Source organism: Elephantulus edwardii, unplaced genomic scaffold (genome assembly GCF_000299155.1).
Source record: "Elephantulus edwardii isolate Elephantulus edwardi_28Jun2011 unplaced genomic scaffold, EleEdw1.0 scaffold00094, whole genome shotgun sequence".
Classification (NCBI taxonomy): Eukaryota; Metazoa; Chordata; class Mammalia; order Macroscelidea; family Macroscelididae; genus Elephantulus; species Elephantulus edwardii.
This window is the reverse complement of record NW_006399844.1, coordinates 10,025,342-10,043,710: the sequence shown is the minus strand read 5'-3', so window position 1 is coordinate 10,043,710 and position 18,369 is coordinate 10,025,342. Positions and strand designations below refer to the sequence as shown.

General features: G+C 47.9%; 1 protein-coding gene across 3 annotated transcripts in view; it reads right to left on the bottom strand.

The window, feature by feature from the left end:
* Positions 1-18,369, bottom strand: part of ABR (active BCR-related) — a 179,723-nt gene that overhangs the window by 85,161 nt on the left and 76,193 nt on the right. For 2 of the 3 annotated variants that reach the window (XM_006890999.1, XM_006890998.1), the window contains one exon: positions 5,195-5,293. In XM_006890999.1, coding sequence (XP_006891061.1) covers positions 5,195-5,293 — 99 coding nt within the window. Of the gene's footprint in view, positions 1-5,194; positions 5,294-16,368; positions 16,530-18,369 lie in introns of those variants that run through there. The other variant, XM_006891000.1, reaches the window with a different exon arrangement.

Sequence of the window (18,369 nt, the reverse complement as noted above, 5' to 3'; positions counted from 1 at the left end):
AAGTACCTGGCAATGTATTGGGCACCGTAAGGATCACTGGATCTTGTTCTGAGCCTCACAAGGAAGAGAGCTAAGTAATGATATCATCCTTATCTTCAGGGGGAAGTATGTGCATAAGCCAGTCCTCTTCAAGCCCACAATTCGTGTGTCATGGATTGAACTGTATATCCCTAAAATATATGTACATAATGATCTTTCAAGAGCTCATAAACCAAGCAACTACAAAAGGATTAAAGGTGGGATTCAATGGCTTTAATCCTATCACAGTCTTGATCCCATGTAAAGGGAATTTTTATCTCAAGGTATAAAAGGGGAGAAAGCAGACAGAGAAGAGGGAACCTCAGTATCATCAAGACAGAAGAGTTGAGAGCAGAGTACATCCTTTGGGTCCAGCTCCCAGTGCTGGGAAACTTCTTGACCTAAGAGAAGGCCAAGACATATGGAGGTCTCCAAGGAGTGCCAGCCCTCCAGAAGCTGATGGAAACAAAGACCTTTCTCCAGAACATGGACAAAGAGAAAGCCTTTCTTCTATAACCTGAAAAAAGAGAAAGCCTTCCCCTATAGCCTCATTTAGACTTCTAGTCTCCTAAACTGTAGGGAACTCTGGTGGCTTAGTCCTCGGGAGTTGTGCCGCAAACCCAAAGGTCATACAAATCTACCAATGTCTCTACAGGAGAAAGATGGGCAATCTCCTCCTGTGCGAAGGATCAGCTATAAGTAAGTTTTGACTCAATGGCATGAGTTGTTTAAACTGAAAGAGAACAAATGTGTTTGTTAAAGCCATCCACATGGGGTATCTCTGTAATATCAGCGGTAGGTAACTAAGATAACATGTAAAAAAAGAATTTGACCTGGTAGTGTAGTATGTATTGATTAAGTTGCTAATTGAAAAAGGTAATGGTTCAAATTCATCAATCTCTTCACAGAATGATGTGCAATTTCCTCCTGTAAAGATTCCCTGTCAATTCTTGACCACATGCTACCTCCTGAAATGGCTGAATTGCTCCATTTGTTCTGGGTATAGTGACATGTGTGTTCCTTCTATCTTTCGCTGCTTTCCGCCTTGTTCAATATTTTGTCCTGAGAATATGTCAATATTACAACTGAAGGCTTGGATTTTTCCTTAAGTTCTTTCCGTTTGAAAAACGTCAAGACTATTCTTCCCTTATGGTATAAAATTCTAGATCTTTGTGTATTTCATTATACTACTGGCGGCCTCATGTTAAGAAGCTGTGCTGCAATTCCAGAGAAGCAGTTCGAATCCTCCAGCAGCTCCATAGGAGAAAGATGGGCAATCTCCTCTCGTGTGATTTTTACTGCCTTTGAAAAGCTGCTGAAGGTCAGCTATGAGGTGGTTCCGAGTCTACAGCACCCAACAGCTCTGTCCTCTGGAAGCACTGTTTGAAATCTTCTGTTCAGCTCTTTCACTGCATCCTTTCTCCCATTTTCTCCAGCCACTCTATGCTTAAAAACAAGGACAAAAGTCTCTTCTAGCACACATTTTGATCTTTCTTTCCAGTCTTAAATGATCTTTTGTTCCCTTCTTTTCTAATATCCTCCCACAACTCATTCAGTCTTTGGTCATTAGAAGTGTTTTGTTTATTTACCTAAAATGTTATTTTGTTGTTGTTAAGCATATATGCATCAAAATATACACTTATCCAACATGTTTCCACATGTACAATTTGGTCATTAGTGTTTAAATGGTCAAATCTATTGAGATGTCTCTAAACTCAGGTGGCATCTAGTCATGGACACACTCTGGCTCTCACAGGCTTGCTTTCATTCTCTTCAGCTTCATACTTCAATTTGAACTTGCACATGAGCAACTGATGATCTGTTCTGCAGTTGACCTCAGATGATATTAAGCTTATTCCTCCTGATGATATTAAGCTTCTCCATCCTTGCCCACTGAAGTAGCTGATTAGATCATTGTGTATTCCATTTGGTAAGGTCCACTTGTTGAGAAAAGCATTTGCAGTGAATTTGTTGGTCTCGTAAAATTCTATCATGGGATCTTTCATGTCCTTTCTATCACTGAGGCCCTATCTTCCAACTCCCAATCCTTGGCTTCCAACTTTTTCATCCTCATCACCAGTAATTATTAATGCATTTTGACTGTATGTTTGAGCAATTTCATGCAGCAAAAATGGATTAAAAAAATCTTCAATTTCTTCATCTCTGGCATTAGTGGCTGGTGGACAAACTTGAATGACAATCTTATTAACTGGCCTTCCTGGTAGGTGTGCTATCATCCTACCACTGGCAGCACTGTACACCAGGAGAGATCTTGCTTGGAACACTTTTGAATGATGAACGTGATGCCATTCCTCTTCAATCTGGCATCATAGCTCTTCAATCTGACATTTCTGGCATAATAGTTCACATGACTGAACGATTCCGAATGACCATTATCAGTCCCTTTCAGTTCACTAATGCCTAGGACATTGATCTTTACGCATTTCATTTCATTTCTGACAACTTCCAATTTCCCTAGATTCATCCTTTGCGCATTCCCCATTCCAATTATTAATGGATGCTCGCAGCTGTTGGTTCTCATTTTGAGTCATGTCACATCAGCAAATGAAAAGTTTCAAAAGCTGTCCTCCACCCACATCATTGAAGCAAACCAATTCTACTTTGTGGGAACAGCTTTTCCCTGGCCACATTCTGAGCGCCTCACAAGCCGAGGGGTTCATCATCTGGCGCTGTATCAGACAACACTCTGCTGCTGTCTATGAGGTTTTCACTGGCCAATCCTTTTAGAAGCAGATTGCTAAGTGTTTCCTTCCTAGTCTGTCTTAGTCTGGAAGCTCCATTGAAATCTGCCTTCCATAGGTGACCCTGTTGGTATTTGAAATACTGGTGGTATAGCTTCCAGCATCCTAGCAACACACATGTCACCACAATATGGCAAACTGATAGACGACTGGAGGCATATCTATCTGGAAGAAAAAATGATGAAGCTTCATCTCACAATTTGAACATGCTTCTAAGAGAGGCTATTCCTTGGAGAGGGACCACTTCTTGGAAAGGGAGAGGGATGGTGAAAGAGAGGAAGATCCTCAACTAGGCGGACTGACACAGTGACTACAGCAATGGACTGGAGTGTGTCGGAGATTGTGAGCCTGGCACCGGATAGGACAAAGTTCAGATGTGTTGTCCATAGGGTTGTTACGAGTCACACTTGACTCAACGACACCTAACAACTACAGTTTAAAACGTCAAGAAATCAACTTACCCTCATGAGTGTGGGGGAGGCAGATAGTTTTGTCTTCATTTGTCTAAAAACTGCTGGCCAGGGAGCTCTGCTGGCCTAGTGGCAAGAAGCTGGGCTACAATCCTAAAGGTGTGCAGTTCAAATCCACCAGATGCTCCACTGGAGGAGGAGGGACAAGCTCCTCCTGTGCCAGTCAGATCTGATTTGATGGCACACGACAAGAAAGGAAAAAAAAAAACAAATCCAAACCAACACTATAAAACTGCTGGTCCAAGCTACAACACTGATTTCAAAATCTACCAGTAGACTCTGATGCCATTTGAACAACAGTGCAACAAGTCTACACTTCAGGTCTACCTTCAGATCAGAATCCTTATGTACCTGCCACCCTGCCCCTCCCTAGGAAAATGTACTGTGTATACCCATAAATGTCTAACATAAACTCAACCGTGTCTGTTCCAGAGCCCACACCTTTCAATAAAATGATTCTTCATATAACAAACGCCAAGTCTCCCTGGGACACTAAGTGGCCCTATCTTACACCACAGAAAGCACATCAATGTGTATTTGACAATTCTTTTTTTTTTTTTTTTTGTATTTGACAATTCTTACATCAATGTGAATCTACAACTGCTGTGTAAGAACGAGTTTCTGCTGATCTATACCCACGTTTCTGATCCCTCCTTCTTGGTATCACCTTACATCTCAGACTGTGAAATAACCAAAGGGAAAAGAACTTTTATGTTTCAATCTCTCTGCATAATATCTAGACGCATCTAATAAGCACTTTCTTCAGAGGCAAAAACATTTTACTTTTGTGTAGTGCTTTTTACTTTACTTTAAAAAAAGATTTTAACAGTTACCGTCCAATTTGATTCTCACAACAACCCTAAAATGCAGGTACATTCATCCCATCTCACAGATGAGGAGACTAAGTAACACTCACAGAAGGCTGAGGATTATCTAGTGGAAGGTATTTCTCAAAATTACAGACAGTCCTCCATCTCATGTTTCCTGACACAGAGCTTCTAGAGGTTGTTACTGATTCATTTTCTCAGGGAGGAGTAAAGACCTGGACCACAGGTCCTGGAAGGTGGTGAGGGCCCTATTTAGATCCAGAACAATGTGATGGATCAGTAACATTTACACCATGGTCATGGGCAGTAGGAGTGACAGTGTAGTTTTATATTTGCCATTCCTGTCCTGCCTGATGCCTTTGAGCTGTGGTGTTGGAGAAGACCACTGAACATCCCACGGATGGCCAAGAGAACAAACAGCTATGTCTGGGAGAAGGTGCAGCCGGAGTGCTCTTTGGAGGCAAGAATGATGAGGCTTTACCTCATACACTTTGGCTTGTTGCTAGGAGGGGCTATTCCTTGGAGAAGGACATGATGCTGGGAAAAGCGGAGAGTTGGCAAAGGAGAGGAAGACTCATGACCAGGTGGACTGACACAGTGACTGTTGCAATGTGCTCTTATGTATCACGAAGTGTGAGGATGGCACAGGATGGAACAGGGTTCAAATCTTTTGTTCACGGGGTTGCTATGAGTCATAGTCAACTTGATAGCACCTAACAACCACCACCCTGACTGAAGGGAGCTCTGGTGGCCTAGTGGTAAGAAGGTATACCACAATCTCAAAGGCACATGGTTCAAATTCACCAGCTGTTCCACAGAACAAGGATGGGTAATCTCCTCCTGTGAATTTATTGCCTTTGGAAACCCACTGCAGAGTCAATTATGAGTTGGTTCTGACTCAATGACACAAAACACCAACAACACACATTGAATGAACTTGTCCTCTTGCCTCTGCCAGGGTAGGGTAGTAAGAGGCACAGGCCCTTGGTGGCAATGACCCCAGCAGCCTGAGACCAGGCTGTAGGCAAAGGAGCACTGCAGACTGCCCACAGGGAAGGACAGGCTTCTTTGCCTTTAACTCCAAAATCAGTTCAGGAGCACAACTCTGTCCACTCACCAGCAACAGAGCTTCTAGCTGGTTAATGTAGATCTCTTCACTGGCCAGAAACCCCGAGAGAACCAGCTTTCGCATCTCTAAGCCTTTCCCGGCTTCCACCTGCAAATAAAAGCAAAAGGCTCATGAGAGAAAAGATCTATGTGGGATCAAACTGATAACAGCAACTCCGAAGATTAGACGGGAACATGGGGGGAGGGGGCGGGCAGTGGCTTTAATAGCAGTAGTAGAACAACTCAGAACAGGAGTGTAAGAATGGTTGTACAACCTGAGAATATAATCAACGTCTTGGAATTGTTCGTGTAGAAATTGCTGAATTGGTATGTGCTCTACTTTGTATGTGTTCAAAAACAAGAAAATGAATTCCTTTTAAAGGGGAAAAAAAACCCAACCCAAACAAACCCACAACAAAACACTCAGGGCAGAGAAGCCTAAAATTCCAAACGGTCGATTTTCTGGCATTTCTGTGCTGCTTTTCACTAACACTTTCATATGGGATAAAAGATAGCACTTATTAGAAAAACTACGAAAAATTAAACCATAAAAGGAAAAATAATCATCCAATTCCCACTGTTAACATCTGGCTTTGTTGCTTTCTCATCTTTCCCCATCCCTCATCTTTATTTATCTGATACCTATCTATCCACTCCTCCAGCTATCCATCTATCCAGCTTTGTAACAGACAGCATGATAATGAAGAATATGCTTTCATGGGGGGGGAGTTTAACTGGAGGGGTGGGGCCCTCGAAACTCATCACCATCAAGTTTGGATGACTCATAGCTGACCCTCCAGTGTGTCTTCAGAGGCTGTAAAATGCACTGAAGGAGTTTGCTTATCTTTCTCTCAAAGAGCAGCTGGTGGATTCATACTGCCAGCCTTAGGGTTAGCAGTAAAACTGGAACCAACAGTTAATGTGCTCTGCTGCTAACCAAACCTGGAGGTTCAAGTCCACTCAGAGGCACTTGTTAGAAAACTGATTTGCATACACATTGTGCTTCAGTCACAGACACTGTGTTTTATACAATCATATGTACACCTTATGTTTTCTACAATTAATTACTATTTTTCACCTCCTCCAGAGGCACTTTTACTTCCAAATAAATTATTGTTGTTGTTGTTGTTATGTGCCGTGGAGTCACTTGTGACTTACAGCAACCCTACGTACAACAGCCCTAAACTCTGCTCTGTCCTGTGCCAATTGCACTGTCTCCAACACTCCCATCCCGATTACCCCAGTCACCCATCCTAATTACCCCAGTCACCTCATAGAGGGCCTTCCCCTCCTGCACTGTCTCTCCACCCTACCAAGCATGATGCCCCTCTCCAAGGACCGGTCCCTGAAAATCCTCCAGACCACAGTTCTCCTCTGGTGCACACAGAGTCATGGAGAGTTGGAAGGTACTCTGTGACGATGACTTGGTTACAGACAGCTAAGCTGGGAAGTCAGTCACGATGGAGAGAAGGCACAGTCACATGGAAAGGCTCAAAAGCTAAGTCTGGGGACAGAAACAATGCACAAACTGAGAGGAGCAGGGGTGGAAGCTCCACTTCTGACTCTATGTCCTTGTCTCTGACACTCAAACCCACAACACAAAGTGCTGGCTGTGGGGGTCTCAAAGCTACCCTCAGGCCACCTCAGGCTCCCGGAGCACCCCTGTGTGATGCAAAGGAGCCTTCTCCACATTCCAGAATTGCTGTTTCTCAAGGACGAAGAACATACCCTATTAAGCCTTATATGCTACTTGGTTAGCACAGTGCCTGACAGAGGAAGTGCTCGATAATTTACTTTTTTCCCCCCACTAAAAATCTCAAAATGAAAAAAAAAATCTCTCAAAACTGTCCCACTCATCTAGGACCCCTAAGAGTTACCCTGCCCCCTGACCTCTTGGAAAGTTCCTTGATAAACTTAGATGCCCCTTCCTTACTGTTCCATGCCCCCTCTGCTGGGGTTGAGGTGCGCCGCACCCCACTCTACTGTCCAAATCCCCCTGACTGACCAACCTCTCCCAGGTCTATCTCCTGGATACGCCCCAGAATCAAATCCATCTTCTGAGAATGCCACCTTCCAGCTGACATTGCTATCAATACCGTGTAATGAAATTATTTGAGAATTTCATTAGGCTGTTTATTCATCCAGCAGATTTGCTGAATGCCTGCTGGGCCCTGGCCTGGAGATACAATGAGAAAGGCAATAGTTCCTGCTCTCATATAGCTTATACTCTAATGAAGGGGAGGTTTAAAAATGAAATAAGCCAATATAGGACTATAAACTGTGATCAGTTCTGTGGTCATCTGTCCTTGAATGGACCTCTGACCCATGTGATCCACAGGATTTTCACTAGCTGATGCTGGGAACAGACCATCAGGCCTTTGTCCTAGTTGGCGTTGTCCGGAAGCTCTGCTGAGAATTGTTTGATATCAGAGCAACAACCGGGTCTCCAGCGACAGTCAGGTGGTGGCTGTGTATGAAGGTGTACCTGGCTGGGAATGGAACCTGCATCTCCCACATACAAGGTGAGGATCCTACCACTGAACTACAGTGTATCTTTTACTATTATTATTATAGCTCCCTAACTTCTTGTTTTGTTTTAGAGACTTGACTGCAGGTCTTGGTTCCACCATGATGAGGTTATCCAAGGTTCTATTGGTGTAAATGGCGATGGAATCTCTTCTGGCTGTTGTTAATCAGTTATTAGTTTGGTGAGGAGGGAAGGAGGCTTACAGCTCACCTGCTAGGTGCCTCCTACAGTACACCCTTTAGCTAAAGCTCTTTCGGGGTTCCCAGTGTCCATCTTTGCTCTTTTAGTCTCCTCCACAGCTGGTTAGCCTCTGCAGCTCAGATCTATTTCTGCTGCCTGACGTACCCTCCCCTGTCTTAAGTCTTTCTGTTTAAATCATCCCTCTCCTGGGAAGTACAACTCAAGTACCTCCTTATCAAGTCCCTGTACAATTGTGTGACACTGACCCCAGAAGTTTGAAACCCGAGGTATCGTAGTGTCACATCTCTGAAGCCCAGGACCAACATTTATGTACCCTTCAATATCCTTTCAAGGTCTCATGGTGACACTTAACTATCAAGCTAAAGGCAGGCAGTTCAAATCCACCCAGCATCACCCACAGAAGAAATGGCCTAGTGATTTGTTTCCATGAAAATGCCAGCCAAGAAAACACCACAGAGCAGTTCTTCTCTGTCACGCGGAGTGGTCATGAACGGCAATCAGCTTAACAAGAACCACCCGTGACGCAAGTCACTTCATTCCCTCATTTAGCCCTCAGCCACGCCACTGAGGCTGGTCCATCTTACCAACGAAAAAGGGAAAGGAACAGCCCAGGGCCATACGGCCAGGAACAGCCCCGGGTCACCAGCCACCAAATTCCTGCCACTGCACCAATGGTTTCCTCACTCTCAAGCTCCTTTTTCACTGATTGGATATTTCTGAGCATCAGGCATCCTCAACACAGGACAGTGTATGATGAAATCATCAGATATCATGCAAGTGCTGAGAGCAGCTGCTGTCTCCCCAGCTGGACCCGCTGCCCCACCCCCAGCACGTTCTCACAGCCTTTCCCACACTTTCTCCAGGCTGTGGCTTAAATCCTTTGCCTGCCATCAGCAACCCTGTTAGCAGATCTCCAAAGTCTCTGAAATGCTATCTGATGCTGTGAGTGACAGACTGCTTACTAGTTCCCCGCAGATGTCCACCTCCCAGTCCCGGGAACCTGTGACCTTATGTGGCAATGAGACTTTGCACATGTGATGAGGACTTGGAGATGAGGAGAGCATATCCTCAATTACCCAGGAGGGGCTGAGTCAGAGAGAAGGTGAAGGAAAAGGCAGAGAGATAGGAGGACGCCAGGCGGCTAATTTTAAATACAAAGGATGAGACCACAAATCAAGGAGTGCATGGAGGTCTCTAGAAGCTGAAAGGGGCCTGGGAACAGATTCTCTCCGGAGCTTCTAGAAGGAAGGCAGTTCTGCTGACTGGTTTTAGACTTTGGGCAGCCAGAAAATGTTATGTGCCAGCCACTTGATCCCAGCTCATTTCCTAGGTTTTCATCTTCACAAGAGCAGACTTCCAGGGGTCTTTTTCCCCTACACAGCAGTTGATGGGTTCAAACCTCTAACCTGTGGTCAGCAGCTGAGCACTAACCACCACACCACTAGGATTTGTCTAGAACAATCCCTAACTCACTGCCTTCAAGTGAACTCCAGCTCACTGTGACCCTGCAGGACAGAGCAGGACTGGCCCTCAGACTTCCAAGGCTGTAAGTCTTCACAGAAGCAGGCCGTCTCATCTTCGGTCGAGCATTTGGCTGGTGGGTTTGAACCACTGACCTTCTGTTTAGCAGTGGAATGCCTTACGCAAGAAGCCACCAGAGCTCCTTCCCAGAGCAGTAAGAATTTATTTGTGTTGCTTAAAGCTAACAGGTTTGTGGAACTCTTCAGCAGTTGCAGGAAACCAACACAGAGCTCAAGCTTCAGGGACGGGCACCAGTTAAGAGATAGCTTCGTGTGTACCAACCATTCTCCTATGAGACTCTTTTAATGGATGAATGCACTTGAACCGCCTAATCTTCTAAGTGCTGCTATTATTTTACTTATAGGAAACTGAGGCACAGAAATGGGAAACTACCATCTGCCTCAAGCTGTCACAGCCTCCCCAAAACAAGATGCCAGTTTGGAGCAAGGCCCCAGACCCAGATCGTCAGGGAGAAGAACCTGCATATCACATCTACAGGAAGGGTCCCTCTATCTCACTGTTGTGGAGCCGGAAATAACTCATAGCTGGTTTCTGAGGCTGTAAGTCACAAAGGAGGGGACTGCCCATCTTTCTCCCATGGAGCCTCTGGTGGATTTGAACTGCCAAAGTGGTGTGGTCTCTCGGTTAGCAATACAACTCCCTATGGACTAGGCCATCGGACCCCACACAGCTTCTCTAGCCTGAGGAATAGGCTCCCCTCCCCCACCACACTCCTCATTCTTTTCCTGATCCTGCCGACCAAGGATTTGCCCCAGGACCCAGAAAACACCCTTTAAAGAAAACCATCCACAATATATCACTGGTTTAACTGGGGAAATCTGTGGAGATGGATGGACTAGGACGGAGGTTCGCAGGCCCAGCCCCAGGCAGACTTATCAGCGCTTTAACTCAACCCTGCACTCTGCTGAGGAGTCAGAACTGAGTCACAGCTGAAACCTCCAGCAGGTTTTCAGAGGCTGTAAATCGCCTGGGAAGAGATTGTCCATCTTCCTCCACAGAAGTAGCTGGTGGACTTGAACCACCAAAGAGGCACTGCTTTTGGATGATGTCACCAGAGCCCCAGTACTCGGTCCCTGGAAGGGCTAATTTCAGCAAGTTTCTCCACTCAGGAAAGGCCCATTTCATAGCCTAATGCTTAGATTGGTTCTGAGAGAACACATTTTCAGAAGCAATGGTTGCTCCTTCCCAAGAGCCCCCCACCCTGCACCATGTCACTCTCAAGGTTTGGCTGGGAAGAGGGGAGGGGTGACAAAGAGCTCAGGGATATGAAATTAGATTCTGTGCATTTTACTAACAAGAGTTAGTTTTTGTGCTCAAAACACAAAAGCCCAAACCTGTTGTCATCTAGTCAATTCTGGCTTATCATGACGCTAAGGGTTCCTGAGTAAAACCATTCTCCACAGAAGTTCGGTTAGGATTTTCATACAAAGATTCCTACCACTGGGCCAACTGGCAACATCATGACAGAGGGAAAAAGAGACTGAGACTGTTAACAGCTTTAGCTTGGTTGGCTCCACAATCAACACTCTCGGTAGCAGCAGCCAGGAGATAAAAAAGATGAATCACATTGAAAAAGTCTGCTGCCAAGGACCTCTCCAGAGTACTGAAGAGCAATGACATTAGTCTAGAGACTAAGATACACCATGGTCTTTGCAATTACTTGCTATGCATCAGAGAGCTGGACAATGAATGACTAAAGATGACAGAAGAAGAATCAATGTCTTTGAGTTGTAGTTCCGGAGAAGAGTATTGAACATACCATGGACTTCTAAGAGAACAAACAGGTCTGTCCTTGAGAGAGTGAAACCAGGCTGCTCCTTAGAGGCAAGGATTCTGAGGCCCCATGTCACATACTTTAGGTAGTGTGTGGGGACCAGTCCTTGGAGAAAGACATCATGCTTGGAAGGTAGAGGGACAGCGCAGGAGGGGAAGACCGTAGGTTGAGATGGATGACTAGAGTTATTGTGACAGGTGTATCAGAGGATGAGGTTAGCTGAAGATAGTGCAAGGTTCAGAGCTGTTGTACGTAAGGTCATTATGAGTCGCAAGTGACTCGACAACACATAACAACAACAGATCACCAGGCTTTCTTCTGAAGCACCTCTGGGTGGACTCAAAACAGCCAACCTTTCAGGTAGCAGCTGAGTAACTTCCCATCTACGCCAAGCAGGGACTCCTGGTCTGGTGCTCAGTTAATACCAGAAATCTCTTCCACCTTATCTCTGCTTTATCTTAATAGATAGTCATAACTGTTGTCTGCATAGTCATAACCATTTCTTCATCTCCTACACAGCCGCTGTCTTTTAAAACCACAGACTTGACATGATTCCTTCATTCATTCATTACCTATTCTGTGCAAGTTCCTTCAAAGGAATTCAAAGGAGAGGCATACAGCTCTGTCCCCTCTCCAGAGTTGTGACCACTGGCCCAGAATCACCTAGGCAAGCTGTCTACTTTTCGAAAGCATGCAGGGCCTCACACAGCCCATCTCTATGTTGTGCATCTGTCCCTCAGAACAGGGAAGCTGCCTTCTCAGTGACATAGTTCCCACTTCCGCCAAGCAGAGCTTATACAACACAGCCACTGGGGGCTTGTTTGTTCCCAGCATTTTATACAACCTGCTGGGCGTAAAGCCTTCAGTTTGAGGGACCAAACCGAAGATGTCAGGTCACGTTGGCAGGGACAGAATATCTACAGGTAAGGTTTGGCAAGCTTTCTGGCTTGGAGTTTTACAGAGCTGAGAACTACATAATGCTTTGATTCTAAGCCAAGCCAAGGCAATCTCTCCTCCAATGAGGCCTTGACCTCCTTCCACACAACAGTGAGGGTCGGGTGGGCAGGGTGAGCACTCTGTTTGTTCTTAGGCTGAGGTGAGGGGTTGGGCTTTGTTAGGCAGGTGCAGTCAGTCCACAAATTGTCCAGTCTCTAAGGAGCACCCACTGTATACAGCATCCTGGCCAAGCCTCAACTTTAGCACAGCTAGCTCTTCTGAGCTGGGACAGCAGAGGGACATGCCTTTCCATAGGCAAGCAGCTGCCAAATCTCAGGGGTAGAAAGTTTTCTGAACAGAATTTACAGCAGGCAGGACCAAAGCAACTGCAGGAACACAGATAGATCAAAACCAAGCTGTCTCACTCCTTCCAAAGGGGTGGTGCCCATATTCTGGGGCTCCCTGCTATCTAGAGTTTCAAGCTGGCCTCATGAGGTTAGGGTGAGCCTCAAATTTGAGTCATTCATAGTCAACCTTCATCATTTTTGCCATACTCAAAAATCACCACACTCTTGTTTTTCAATTATTATTCTTTACAATAACTTTTTTTTAAATTCATTACTTTTTTCTGTGCATGTACCATAAAATCAGATCTGACTGGTACAGGAGGAGATTGCCGCTCCTTCTCCAGCAGAGCATCTGGTGGATTTGAACTGTGTACCTCTGGGATTGCAGTGCAGCTTCTTGCCACTAGGCCACCAGAGCTCCCTTTGATTTTTTTTTTTTTAAATACACAGCCTCAACCCCAAACATTAAATCTGAACTCCTAGGAAAGTTGTGCAGCTTGGTTGTTATTTTATATATAAAATACAGACCTAAAAACTGAAATCCCAAATAGCCATGCAGGTATCTCCTAAAAACATCTTTCCTTCGAGGCACCCCCTATGCGACCCACATTGGGAGACACTCAAGTGAGAGGTACAGGTGTGGTCAGCAACTGCAGGAGAAGAGAGACACACCTGGGCAGGTGAGAAAGAAATGCAGGCTTCTCTTACCAGGCTTTCACTACTGGTACAGAATAACAGAGGATGAGTTAGTTAATTTGCATTACAAAGAGATTCTTATTCCTGACAAATGAGTGCCTTTAAATAGCAGCTTCTACAAGTCCCCTCCCAGCCCTCCGTATCTTTTAATAGAATGGGAAGAAAGATTCTTTTGGGAAGTAGAACACCTTACAGATGGGAGGTGATGGTGTTATCAGTATTGTTATTATTAGCTTAGAGACCATTACCTCCTCAGAAGGAAGCCTGAGTGGAGAGAAGCAGCAGTTTCTTTCGAGAGGACTAAAAGGCCATAGTTTTACTTTGCAGCTGTCCAGCAGGAGGACGAAGTAGCTCTGAAATTACACTGCAAAGATTGACTGATCGGACTGGCACTTGGACACAGGCTCAGTATTACAACTGCTGTTTAAGGTAAATACTCCTGAAGGGACGTAACAGCAAAGACAGAACGGCCTTGGACTCCTACCAGCTGTACTGAAGAGCTTTCAACACAGAAGCATGCCAGAACCGTCTCCAGCCCCGGTTAGCCATGCACCCTCGGAAAATGCCCCTTGACCACACATGTGCATGCATGAACACGTGCACACATGCACCCCACTCAGCTCCGACACAGCCAGGAGTGGTCTTTTTTACTCTGCCTTTGACATCATTTGGTCAGAACACTTCTCCCGGCCTTGACGACTTTCTCACTATCGTTCTGTCTGTCCCCTGTGTTCAATTTTGCTCCACAGAGGCAGGCAAAACATATTCAAAACAACTGACACTTGACAATGTTTGCTGTCACCTGGCTAATCCTCCTCCCGTCTAGATGGTCAAGCCTGGCAGGGGAGAAGGGCACTCTGGAGGAGTTTAGGACAAGGCAAGAAATCTGGAATTTCCCAACACTCCAGAAGATTTCCCCACCTCTATGCTGGAAGACAAGGTCAAGAACACAGTGATAGGAAGGCAGAAGGGAAGGTTACTCCATGCTCATGGAGCCCTGGGGAAGGGGTGGGGCTTCTCCATGGGCTGTGTCCAGGACTGTCTGGCATCCACAGACTACCTCCTTAGACACCTCTGAGAGGGAACTATATCAAGGACCTGACATACTTTTCATGGGCCCCACCCATCAAGCTCCATTCATTCCATAAATTGTCACTGGGCACCAATCACACACCAAGTACTGTGAAGAGTTCAGCAATGAATACAAATCAGGGAGCAGATGAGTATACAGCTGGCTAGAATTCCAAGCAGAGTAAAATATAGGCCAGAAAGCAGGGGGGCGGGGGTAGGTCCGGGTTCTCAAGGAACATACGAGAGGGGGCTCCAGAGCAGCAGTGACCAGCCTCTAGGCTCCCAGCTAGCTCTCCTGGTTTATATTAGACTGTTCCCCATCTTATCGCTGACAGAAAGGCTTGTCAAGACTCAGGACCCTGGTGTGTCATGCGTCCAATGACAGATGGATGGGACTTACCTCCCAGTGCTCTGAGTCACTGACATGCAGGAACAAGGGCTAGGGTACCAGCAACTGCCAGCCTCCCATCTCAGCTTCTCTCTCTCTGCTCCCCACCCAGACTGCCTGAAGTCACTGCTCCACCCAGACCCTGGATATCAGCCATCTACCACAGGGGCCTGCAGTCTATTTTTACTCCTCCTCAGAGCCACACTGTGGTGTGGGCGAGGCAGCCTGTGACCCCATCATATAGTAAGGAACAATAGGCCCGTGGGGGTGCAGTGACAGCCTTCTGCCCCAGCAAGGCTCTGTGCACCATGTCCTCTGGGGTGCAGGCTGCCGGAAGCCAGGCCCACAGGCCCCCATGTGGGCATTCTCTGTTTGGCAGCCTGACTTTGCAGTCTGCCAGTTCCTTGCCAGATGCTGGCACTGGCTGTGCCTTCCAGGCCTGGAATGGAGTGCAACTGAGCAAAAGGCTAAAGGTAAAGCTCATAAAGGTGGGCCCATGTGGGAGAAAAGACGAATCCCTGCTGCCATCCCAAAGGCACATGGTTCAAATCCACCAGCTGTTCTGTGGGGAAAAGATGGGCAAGCTCTTCCTATGAGATTTACTGCCTCTGAAAACTCGCTGGAAGGTCAGTTATGAGTTAGTTTCAACTCAATGGCTCTTAACAACAACATGAGTAGCTCAAGCACTTACTACTTACTGGCTGCTAACCTAAAAGCTGGCAATTTGAATCCACCCTGTGGCACTGCAAAAAAAAAGGCCTGGCAACCTGCTTCCATAAAGATTACACTCAAGAAAACCACATGAAGCAGTTCTGTCCTGTGGCACATGGTGTCACCAGCAGTCCGAACTGACTCAATGGCAGTAAGTTTTATGAACTAGGAGTGCCGCCCCTACGCAGAGCAGATAAAAGGGCCTGGGTTGCACACATTACTCACTCCCCTTTTGCACTACCTTCCATATAACACCCCGACAGGACAAGAGTCATTGCTGCTGAGGACGCCTGCATCCTTGGTGGGGAGCGCTGGGGCCTAACAGACACGTGCTAGCTAGGCCCACTGTGGGAAAAGCGCCTACCCACCTGAGTCCTGCCACCAAGCCAGCTGTACCGCCCCCTCTTCAGCTGATCCAATTCTTTTCTTTCGAGGAAGCTCAATGACCTCTGGCTCTTGACCTTTCCAAAGGTTCCCTTGTTTCAGCCAAAATGCAAGGAGTCCTCAGGCTCCTCACTAGGAAGAGGAGGGTGGCCCCCTTGGCGGGAACTTTATAAACGCTCATAACCTACTGTTGCCATGGAAACAATAAATTATTGCCTCCTGTTTCCAGTCAAGCAGCTCCTCTAGGAGTAGCAGGCTCACACCACTGACGTGCCCACCAGGTGACTCTTGTCACTGCCAGAGAAAGCCCCCAGCGCAGCTGGTTTGGGGAAGGCAGCAGCCACTCCCCCTGAGGACAACTGGTTCGGGAGGAGCAGACACTGCGCCTCTCCCCCAGGAACAGCTGCGAGGAGAGCGCCGCCCCTCCATCCCCCTGGCAGGCAGCAAGCTCGGCCCCTCGCGCACGGGGTGAGGTGCTGCTGCCAGCCACGAGGTGTGTGCACACCTCAGCCATTGCTGCCTCCTCGCGCTTGGCTTCGGCAGTCAGGAGCCGCCAGCCCTGCCCCCTCCCCACAAGCATCCAATCCAGGGCGTGTCACACTCCCACCTTCACGGCCATCAAGAAGGGGGACCCTGAACCCGGGCTGGTCGGGGTTCCCAGCTCACACTCCTCCAGGAGAAACACATCCTCATCCTCCAGAACCTTGTCCAGCAAGCCTATTGCCTCCTCTTCCTCTTCCATGGCAGCCGGAGCCAGCGGAGGGCAAACAGGAAGCAGGGTCCACGCAGCGGCAGAAACGGCAGCAGCGGCCGCCGTCTGGGAGGGAGGGCGGGGAAGAGCGTGCAGGGCAGGCCTAGACCAGCATGCTGGCCTCCCCGGAGTCGGTCCTGGCACCTGGCCACAGGCTCCCGATGAAAGGCTCCATTATGAACCTTTTCCTGCCGGCGCTCTCAAGCCCTCCGGTGCGCCCGGGCTGCAGGCCCGCCTCCCGCACGTCCCCGCCCTGCGAAAGGGGAAGCGAGTCCTCCAGGGCAGCCCCTGCTGGCCGCTGTGGCTGCTTCGCTTTGGGGCGCTCCGACGCCACCGAAATGTCAGGGCTGTCACCGGAGAGAAACTGACGAACGCCCAGCGGAGGAAGAGGAAACCCCTGGGCGGCGCGGCGGCCCCTTCCTGGGCCGGGCGCGGGCGGGGCGCGCTGCAGCGAGCGGCGCGGGTGCGGGTCGGACCCTCCGTGCACCTCCGCGGGTCACCGGCACCCCAGCTCCGTCCAGCGCGCACCGCCGCGCCGCCGGCCCCGCAGAGCCCGCCCTTTCTGGACTCCAAGGTTTGCCTTTGCTATTAATACACAGGAAATGCGCGTCTTGACTTGTGAGGTGGAGCTGTTCCCTCTGTGGTCACCGGGCACGCCGGCTGGCGGAGGCTGCAGGAGAGCAGAGGGAGGGAGGGAGGGAAGGAGGCCGCAGACAGGCCCTGCGCAGGGGGGAGGTCCGCTTCCCAGGGCCAGACTGTATTTACAACCTCTCTCAAAAACAGAGGCAGCACAGGGGATGAGCAGCTTTCTCCGCAAGGCCTCTCCAAATCAATGAGTCTAACCCCAGGACCGGAGCAACCTTGGGGTCCTGAAGCCTAAGCCCCTTTTTCTCACCTCTCGCCTCATACCTTTGCAGAGGAGGGACCAAGGCCTGGTGAGAAACCACAGTTTCCATAACCATCATGGTTGGTGAACAAGGCTTTATGATCTAGAGGTCCTGAGCTGCCTAAACCCCAAGTGCCAGGTTCTTGCATTATCTTCAGCCTGACCAGCAGAAAATGTCCATAATCCCTACTTATTGATGTGGCTGAGACTAGAAAGAACTATCATTTCCTTGGGCCTCTCCTCCTTTATGAGGGACCTCAGCTTAAAGAACACCCCCAACTAGGACAGGTAGCATCACCAATCCTGCCTGCTCCACTGGCATTTTCAGCATCCTTAGCTGCCAAAGAGTTGGTCTCCACTCCCAGCAACTCCACGTCTGACAAAAACCAGGTCCTGAGCGATCCTCTGGAGCTGCTCAGGACCACTGCTGCAATCCCTAGGATTCTCATTGGCTGCTTTCTTGAAAGCAGGTTTCCAGGCCTTTTCCCCTACTTTGTCTTCATCTGCAAGCTCTGCTGAAATCTGTTCAGCATCATAGCAACGTGCAGGCCTCCACTGGCTGACAAGTGGTGGCTATGCATGCATGAGGCACAGTGACTGGAAACTGAGCCCAGGTCTCCTGCATGGAAGGAAATCCCACCACTGGCCCTTCTTCATAGGAAACTCTATTAGCTGTTAAGTCGATACAAACAACAGAAGCTAATTCTGTCCAGAAGAGCGACTCCAGCCCTGACCCCTGGGATGTTATAAACACTTATTCTCACAGGGGAGGTATCTGTGGATAGTACCTAGGAAAAGCTCCTCCACAACATAGGATCTGGGACAGAGGCATTCAAACTCCAGCAGTGATGGGGACAGAGAAAGTAAATCTGTCATGGGCCAGGCAGGGGCTAGTGAACTGAAGAGCCACCGCTCGCACTAGCTGCCACCTGCTAAGGAGGATGCTGGCTCAAGGCTGCACTGTTTTAAGT